This window comes from Perognathus longimembris, chromosome 27 (genome assembly GCF_023159225.1).
Source record: "Perognathus longimembris pacificus isolate PPM17 chromosome 27, ASM2315922v1, whole genome shotgun sequence".
Lineage (NCBI taxonomy): Eukaryota > Metazoa > Chordata > Mammalia > Rodentia > Heteromyidae > Perognathus > Perognathus longimembris.
In genome coordinates, this window is record NC_063187.1 from 3,510,031 (window position 1) to 3,519,897 (window position 9,867).

The 9,867-nt window shown below is 44.5% G+C and overlaps 1 protein-coding gene across 1 annotated transcript; it reads right to left on the reverse strand.

The window, feature by feature from the left end:
• Positions 1 to 8,557: 8,557 nt before the first annotated feature.
• Positions 8,558 to 9,454, reverse strand: Capza3 (capping actin protein of muscle Z-line subunit alpha 3). Its single transcript, XM_048335246.1, has one exon. The coding sequence runs from the start codon at positions 9,452 to 9,454 to the stop codon at positions 8,558 to 8,560; it is 897 nt and encodes a 298-aa protein (XP_048191203.1).
• Positions 9,455 to 9,867: the final 413 nt, after the last annotated feature.

Below are 9,867 nucleotides of genomic sequence, written 5' to 3' on the forward strand. Positions count from 1 at the left end.
AAGAGTCTCACAGCCTTTCCTGCCTGGGCTGGCTTTGAACCATGATCCTCAGATCTCAGACTCCTGAGATGTGTGCCACTGGCATTAACAAAACTAACAATCATTAAATTTGAGGAAATGATCCCAATAAATCTGTATTAAACATGTCAACGCATAACTCAAACTATTTACACACTTTGGCAATCAGTAAAGAAATTCTCAAGAACTTTTGTTTTAGATGTAACGTAGAACAAATGCTAAATCCCATCCAACGTGCCATAGGGATTCACTGCATAGCCTGGAAGATTCTAGTTTCTTCTCCCTCTTGTAAATATGGGAGGCATGCAGATTATTGTCTTTGCATGACATCAATTTGAAATCCCTGAAGAAACCATTCATTGCCAGTTCCTTGGATGTTTGTGTATCATTTCCAAAGCGAGATTGGTCTACTAACTCAATTCAGGTACATCTTTTTTTTTTAAATTAGATTTTAGAATCAAACAGTTCTTGTTTCATGGAAAAAATGGCACGCTTTTAATTTAATATAATTCTAGCCAGGCACTGGGTGGTTTGTGCCCGTCATCCTATCTACTCAGGAAGACGAGCTCTGAGGATCACAGTTCAAAGTCAGCTTGGGCAGGAAAGACGTGAGATTCTTATTTCCAATGAACCACCAAAAAGGCTGGAAGTGGAGCTATGGCTCAAGTGGTAGAGCGCTAGCCTGGAGCAAAAGAAGCTCAGGGACAGCGCCCAGGCTCCAAGTTCAAGACCCATGAGTATCCAAAAAAAAGGCTGAGTAGTAACAAATATATAAATTAAGAAATCTGAGTGGTAGTAAATATATAAATTCAAATACACATATACAAATATATAAACTAAAAATAAGATAAAATTTAAAAAAACCCTCAAAGTGATAAATAGATGCATGAACAAGCTTTATGAAATAAGTAAACCGATGGGAAATTTTACAAAAAAGATAGAGTTCACAGTGAACAAGGAGAGAGATGGAAACCCTATCAGAGGCTACAACTCAAGCATTTCGATGACACCAAGTTGGTTTCTGAAGCTCAGAAAGGATGTCAATTGACTCTAGATGTCAAAAAGCTTTTCTTAATGTCATCATTAGGAGAGGGAAATTAAAAAAAAAATACCAATTATCTAAAAATACACATTCCAAAGTCATAGAGTCTTTGGAAAATGCTTCATTTGAATGTTCCAGGAATAGCACCGCCAAGACTGCGAGTATGGAAAAATTTGCATTGCCCCTCCAAATATCCTCTGCAGCCAGATTCATCTGGGGACCCCTCCTGCACCCTCCTGGTTCAGCCAAGAACAGAGCAGGAGACAGGGAGTTCCTGTCCACAGGTATTTTCCAGATATTTAGATGGGTTTAGACTGTAGTCCCTCTTCCTTCCTTGATGCCTTCAAGTTCAGGTGTATTGCAGGCCCTATCTACCTGTGTTTCCTTTCTTCCTTCCTTCCTTCCTTCCTTCCTTCCTTCCTTCCTTCCTTCCTTCCTTCCTTCCTTCCTTCCTTCCTTCCTTCCTCCCTCCCTCCCTCCCTCCCTTCCCTCCCCTCCCCTCCCCTCCCCTCCCCTCCCCTCTCCTCCCCTCCCCTTTCCTTTTTTCCTGTCCCTTTCCTTTCCTTTTCCCGTCCTGAGGCTTGAACTCAGGGCCTGGGCCCTGTCCCCTCCATCACTTGAGCCACAGTGCCACTTCTGGCTTTTTCTATATCTGTGGTGCTGAGGAATTGAACCCAGGACTTCATGCATGCTAGGCAAACATTCTACCGCACCCCCGAGCCACCTTCTCAGACCCTCCAGCATTTCGTTCCTGTGACTTAGTCCCTGAGAAAATCAAAGGAGGAAAGACTGAATTTGTCCCATAGGGAGAGTGATGAGGAGAGGGACAGAGAGAAAGGAGAGACCACACACACACACACACACACACACACACACACACACACACACACACACACACCCCATTGGCATATCTACTGATATGTGGGTCCTTCCAGATTAATTTCCCATGAATCATGGAATTTGACCCAAATTCTCTAGAGGGAGGCAGCATCCTTTTCCATATAGAAGCCACAGATCTGAATATTTAATGCTGTTGATATAAATTCACTGTGGCCTGCAGGGCCAACAGGAAAATGTTGACGAAACATAATAATGCGAACATGAAAACTTCAAGTAGAATCTTAATTACCGAAGTGACTGGAATGGGAAAGACAGCAGCATACACTGAACCAGTACTTAAGTTTTCTGAAAGCACGACCAAAGACATTTACATTCCAAATTTAGTGAGGATAAGAAAAAAAAAAAAGAAAGAATTGTAGCAAATAGATGATGACTTCTTGGTTTTAAAGTCTTACTTTCCTCATGTAGAAAAACTCACAGAAAGGTGACTTCAAGGCAGATTATGCTTGGGATTTTTGTAACCAAAGAAGGAATAAGAAATACTTGAGATACGCTTTGCCTTTTATATCTGCTCACTAATGAAATTTTAATTAACCACAGAACTGATTATAAGATTTTTTTTGTGTAAAATGTTGCAAGATTAATTTTCTAAATGGAAATGAAAACACTAGAGTGATTTTTCTGATAGTTTTCTGTAGGAAGATGTTTTTCCCCTCTTCAATACTTTATCATCATAAGTGTGAAAAATATGTAACATTTGGCTTTTGAAAGTCGAATCCTTTCCTTCATTATTTATCTCGTGTGTGTGTGTGTGTGTGTGTGTGTGTGTATCTAATTCTGAAAGTACAAAATTATATGCCATCTCATTTAGGTAAACTTTTCAACATCAAAGAGATTCCTTTATATGACCTAGTTTTTTTATTTGTACATTAATTGTACAGTAAGGTTTCGTAGTGACATTATAAAATGTGCACATAAAATGTGCTTTGATCAAATTCACCTCATTGACTATCTTATCTCTCCTCCCCATTTTAAACAAGCTTGCTCATATCTATAAATATATAGATGTACAAATAGATGTGATGTTGAGCCGTCACAGCGATCAATAATATTTGTCTGTAGAAGCAGACACTAAGTAAATGAGTTTGATCCATATTGTGATGAGGGTTATTTCTAATGAATGGTGTTCTTCACCTTTAATAATCTTAACCAAATTTGTAATGTATTTATTTATTTCATTTTACTATTTTTATTGCGTGTGGATCTAGAACTCAGGGCCTGGGCACTATCCCTAAGCTTTTTGTTCAAGGCTAGTGCTCTATCACTTGAACCTCAGCTCCACTTCTAGCTCTTTCACTGGTTCACTGGAATTAGAGTCTCACGTACTTCCCTGCCCTGGGGACTGGCTTTGAACTGTGATCCTCAGATCTCAGCCTTCTGATTGCCGGGATTACAGGCAGGAGCCGCTCTGGGTAGACTGCTCTCTCTCATGGCGCACACTGTGTGCACTGGGCCATGTTTGGCAATCTCAGTGCTGCGTTTGGCCTACTTCTTGTCTAGCTGCCTGTCTCGCTCGAATCTGTGAAGATTGCTCCTGCCTTGGGTGCACCTTTGAAAGGAGGAGAGGGACTTTTGCCTGCCAGTAAGCTGACAGAGCACATTCCTCACAAAGGGAAAAATAAATAAATCTGCCCAATTAGGGAATTCTCTTCCTGCTATAAATTCTTCCTCATATGAATCTGGTGGCGGTGGAGAGAAGACACATTCTAAAATAAGATGGGGAGATAAACACACACACACACACACACACACACACACACACATAGCACTAGGGTAAGATACATTTCTGTACAACAAAATTAATCCCACCAAGCTGGTGCATTTCTAACTTAAGGGGAGAGAATGTCTTTCCTTGCCCCCACTCCCTTGAAAATGGACTAAAATATACCGAGAATAAAAATAAAGGAAAACAAGTTACTTGAAAAGCTTTCCAACACAGTTTCCATGTAGTACACATATATATCTATCTAAACTCTGACATTTCTAAATGAGGACAGGCTACACAAAGGCCAGAGACCCATTTCTCTAAAATACAGGTTTATAAGAAATCTCAGCAGATTCGTTGTTTGAAATTTGCCATTTGCTTTTTTTTTTTTCTTCTTCCAGATATTTCTTTCCTCTTTCCAAGCTATGGAACTGACATGTGTGGACTTGCGTTAAAAATTATTATTATTATCATCATCATCATCATTATTATTAGTGTTATTATTATTGGTGCTGGTCCTGGTGCTTGAACTCAGGGCCTGGGCGTTGTCACTGAGCCTCTTTTTATTCAAAGCTAGTGCTCTATCACTTGAGCCACAGTGCCACTTCTGGCGTGCGAGTGTGTGTGTGTGTGTGTGTGTGTGTGTGTGAGTGATTCATGACAGATAAGAGTCTCATGGGTGTTTCTGCCCTGGCTGGCTTTGAACTACCATCCTCAGATCTCTAGGTAAGCTAGAATGACAGGTCTGAACCACAGATGCCTGGCTTTACATTTGTATTATTGTCTTGAAGTGGTTGTGACAAAAGGATTTCAATTCAATGCATCTTGATTAGTGGGTCTGAAGGTTTGCTTTTGGATTGGGCCATGGAAGACTAGGATAGAGCAAAGGAGAGAGGAGGAATTGATATTCTCTTTCTGAGGGGTTCACAAATCGATAGGTGTTGATATAGACTAGACTTGACCCTCCTTATAGTCCCATGTACCCCCCTCCCCCCAATTCCTATGATGCCGTCTTAACCTGCACTATAGACTTCAACTTGAGGTGCCAGACTTTGAAGTCAGGCCCCACCACGTGAACCCCATTTTAGAATCGAACCCCGAGCCAATCAGATTTGTACCTGTGTTCTAATCTTGCTTGCACAGCTGATGGTTGTAACCTTGTTCTTTGCCTTTATAAGCCCTGTGTAATCACAGCTCGGGGCTTCCTCCTAACCTCCGCTGTGTCGGTGGGTAGGACGAGGCCCGAGTTGGCAGCTCGTTAAATAAAGCCTTGCCTTGCTTTTGCATTTCGGAGTGTCTGAATCTCGGTGGTCTTCTTGGGGGTGGTCTTGCAACTTGGCACAACATTTGGGGGCTCGTCCGGGATAGCCCCAGAGACCCCGAGATCCCAGACTCCGAAGGTAAGAAAACAGCGCTGTTCATTTGTCTTGTCCTGTAATTTGTCTGTTTTGCTTTTGCTTGTAGGGCGCGAGTCAGTTTGGTTTTTGGCCGGAACTGACCAGGAGGGCCTCCTAAACGAGACTCAACCCGCCCACCTTGTACTTGGGTCTGCTCCTTCTGCTTATCTGGCAGGAGGTTGTGGGCCAACTTGGGTCCACTCCTCCCGTACCCTGGCAGGAGGTTGTGGGCCAACTTGGGAGATCTCCAACTCGTAACTCGGGTCCACTCCTTCTGCACCCTTGCAGGAGGTTGTGGGCCAACTCGGGTCCACTCCTTCTTACAGGAGGTTGTGGGCCAACTCGGGTCCGTTCCTTCTGCACTCTTGTAGGAGGTTGTGGGCCAGCTTGGGAGATCTCCAACTCGTAGCTTTTCTTGTTCTCAGGCCTGTGTGTTTTCCTCCTTTTGTATTAATTGTTTTGTTTTTGTAGCCTTTTGGAAGAAATTTGGAAGTAAAATTGTCCTAAATAATTATTGCAAAGTGAGAAAAGGAGAATTATGGCTACCAAAATGTTTAATTGCCATTCCAGCTTCTTTGTAGGTTTTTTGTAACAGTTTCCAGCAGGCCCACAGAGAAGCACAGGTGATTCCTACAAGTTTGTCGAGATCTACTACTGACCCTTAATAAGTTCCAGGTAAGACAGCATGCTTAAAAACTACTTCTGTGTGGACCACCTTGTTGCTTCTAATTGGAGTAAAGTGGCCTCTTATAAGACTCACTGATCCGAATCTGCGGTTCGAAGCCAGCCCGGGCAAAGAAAGGTCCCTGTGAGAGACTTGTCTCTAATCAGCCAGCAGAGTGCTGGGAACGGAGTGGTGTGGAGCTCAAAAGTGGTACGGTGCTAGTCTTGAGCTGGAGAGCTGAGGGACAGCACTCAGGCCCTGAGTCCAAGTCGAAAGTCACTCCTCCTGGGACAAAAGTGATGGAGCATCCAGAGGCAGTAAGCCACTGCTTGGATGGCAGAGATGGTGTCAGATCCTAGAGTCACTACTGTTGGCCTTTCAAAAGTTAAAGCCGGGAAGTCCTAGAAGAATGGTTCATAAGCATGCCTTTCCAATGCCCATGTCTGTCTACTGGGCAGGAATTTGCCTGTCATCTGTGATAGTGGTTAGTAAGGGTAAGTTTGTCAAATGAGAGGATAGATTAAAATCTCACCCCCCGCATTTACTCAAAGCCCTGACTGGCAGTAAGAATTTTAAGCTGATACATCTGTTTAGGAAAGAAAGCTTGTAGACCTGAGATTGTGTTGTGTCCTTATTGAGATCTGTTAAAGGCCTGTCAGCTTGCCAATGCCCCCAATCAACAGATTAACCACGGTGGAAGGGACCCTAGACGGCATCGCCACTTGGGTTCATTGCTTCCACGCCAGGCCAGCTGACCCCTTTGCCCTGGATGACAACTACCGTGATGGAATATGGGAGGTCTCCAAGCACCCAACTCAGCCGCTTTGCCTTCGTCTCAAGAAAAGAAAGTTAGACTGAGACTAAGGTTATAGGTTCCTGGCTAGGTAAGGTCTACGCCCCTGAGTCAGCCTGAAGAAATTACAGAAGATGGATGATCTTCACCCATCAGCCCCCCTTTAAAATCAAGGGACCAGAGTTGTTTTTGGGAAGATGAGGCAGGATAAACTAGAGACATGCAGAACAGAGGTACAGAGAATATTCTTGTAAGAAATGGTGACAGGCCCTTTGGTTACTACATTGGGTCCTACTGGCCCATGCCTTACCTCTATATCATCCCCTAGACATGCAAGCCATTGAAATGGACAGAATGGAGCCATGATTGGCTCCCAAGGTACCAAAAAGAAAAAGGGGGAAATGAGGTGCCAGACTTTGAAGTCAGGCCCCACCACGTGAACCCCATTTTAGAATCGAACCCCGAGCCAATCAGATTTGTACCTGTGTTCTAATCTTGCTTGCACAGCTGATGGTTGTAACCTTGTTCTTTGCCTTTATAAGCCCTGTGTAATCACAGCTCGGGGCTTCCTCCTAACCTCCGCTGTGTCGGTGGGTAGGACGAGGCCCGAGTTGGCAGCTCGTTAAATAAAGCCTTGCCTTGCTTTTGCATTTCGGAGTGTCTGAATCTCGGTGGTCTTCTTGGGGGTGGTCTTGCAACTTGGCACAACAAACTCTCTTTTGAAAATTTCACTCAAGGCTGGTGCTCTACCGCTTGAGCCATATCTCTGATTCTGCTTTTTTTTTTTGCTTGTTTCTTGGGATGAGAGTCTCATGGGGCTTTGAACCTTGATCCTCACCTCTCTGCCTCCTGAGTCGTTGGATGACAGATGTGAGCCCAGCTAATCTTAGTTTTTATAAATAGGCTTCACCTTAGGTTCTTCTGTGTCAAATGTGGATAAAGTTAGAACCAGACAAATGATCAAAAACATGGTATGCAAAGACTTTATTATAAGACATATAGTAGCTCACACCTATAATCCTAGCTACTCAGGAAGCTGAGATCTGAGGATCATGGTTTGAAACCAGCCTGGGCAGGAAAGTCCATGAGATTCTCATCTCCAATGAAACACCAGAAAGATAAGTGTGGAGCTGTGGCTCAAAATGGTAGAGCCCTAGCCTTGAGGCAAAACGGCTCAGGTACAGCGCCCAGGCCCCGAGTTCAAGACTTAGGACTGGCAATAAAAAATATTGTAGAACTTATGTAAAAGCATATTCTACTTCAAAGCTACACACACACACACACACACACACACACACACACACACACACACACGGTCAGTTTTCGGGCAGCTTGAACTCAGGGCCTGGGCGCTATCCCTGAACTCTTTTATTCAAGGCTGGTGCTCTACCACTTGAGCCCCAGCGTCACTTCTGGTTTTCTGGTGGTTCAGTGGAGATAAAAGTCTCATGGCCTTTTCTTTCTTTCTTTTTTTTTTTTTTTTGGCCAGTCCTGGGCCTTGGACTCAGGGCCTGAGCACTGTCCCTGGCTTCTTTTTTGCTCAAGGCTAGCACTCTGCCACTTGAGCCACAGCACCACTTCTGGCCATTTTCTGTATATGTGGTGCTGAGGAATCGAACCCAGGGCCTCATGTATACGAGGCAAGCACTCTTGCCACTAGGCCATATTCCCAGCCCCTCATGGCCTTTTCTGCCTGGGCAGAACTGTGATCCTTAGAGCTCAGCCTCCCGAGTAGCTGGGATATACAGGCATGAGCCATGGGTACCTGGCAAGTATTTTACATTCTAAAATACACTAAAATGGAGCATTCATTCTAACGCCTTTGCTTTTATGCAAGTCTACAGTATGGCACCCTTTACCCCCCTTCCTGCCTGTCTTCTTTATCTTTTTTTTTTTTTAAACCATTCTGGCAAATACTACCTAAATAAAACCACCCCTTAACCCTTTCCTCTCTTCAAACCCCATCATTCTAGGTATAAAGCCTTTCCCAGACAGACACGCAAGCCAGCCAGGCGAAGATGGTAGTAGGAAGACTTCATTATATGATCCAGTTGCACAACACACTTCGGGAATAAATGACATACCCTAATTTGGGGTACATGACCAGGTTGAGGTCTGCTAGGATCCTCTGCCAGTCGATAAGTGTACGGGTGACAGGCAGATCTCGCCGGAGAATCCCTCTCAGAGCATGGGAGGATAACTCTTGAAGTTCTTCCAGCACCGCCATTTGAAATAGATTCTCTTGCTCTTCCACCAGCCGTGCGAAACTGAGGGCCAGCTGCGCTTGGTTGACGACTTCCAGGCTCTCCTTGAGGTCCTTGGAGATCTGCAGGTGCAGGTTGACGCTCTTGAAGAAGTGAGCTTGCACGAAGATTCGCCCCGTGATCTGCGTGAAGAACGGGTTGACCTGGAAGATCCACTTGGATTTCCACAAGCCATTCCAGAAAGCTCCTGAGTTGTAGTTGTGGTCCTCAATACAGGCGATCAAGAACTCCTTCTGGTGGATGGTCTTCCTGAGCACATTACAGTTGCCTGCTGGGTAGTGATCATTGACATACAGTTTTAGGGCGCAGAGAACCACGTTCCTCAGGTACTCAGCCTCATTCCGGAGGATTCCATGGCTCTGAATATCCCTCAGCTGGTTCTGCAGCAGGTCGTACTTGAAGGACAGCTTGCTTTGGTAGTCGAAGAAGCGATCGCCCATGACATTGTGGTGAGATAAGAGTACAGGGCTGCCATCGATGCAGAGGGGCACGGAATATTTCTGGCAGTGCAAGTGGCCTGCACACTCACCTTGATGGTGCATCAATTTTTCATCACGGATTAACAAGCAGAGGTCATCGAACGCGTTGACAAACTCCCCAGGGGGAGCCTGGATCAGTAACCTGTGAATCACTTTCTCCTTCTGTTTTCGATTCAGGATGCTCAGGGCCATGACTGCCAGGATCAGGAGAGAAGCTTCTGGAATGGAGAGGATTCAGAGGAGGAGAAAACATTCCATGAGACTTACCTTCCACCCCCCTCCCCTTTCTGTATCTCTGGTCCCCACACCGAGGTGTTAATCATGCAAGCTGAAGATGATTATATTCAACCATGAAGATACCCATGGGGGTTTGGGGGGGGTCATGGGGACTGGCTCTGGGGAGGGGGTGGGGGGCTCCTTGATGAACTCACAAAGGAACTTTGCTTGAGAAGGAATGTGGAACTCTGAATGAGATCATAATGATGCTTCAGATGAATAGCAAAAAAAAAAAATGAAAAGAAAAAAAAAACAGAAGAAAATGGCAGACATCTAAGATAAAGCGTGGTGCGGAGCCAACAGGATGTACCAAGTTTGAAGAAGTTTAA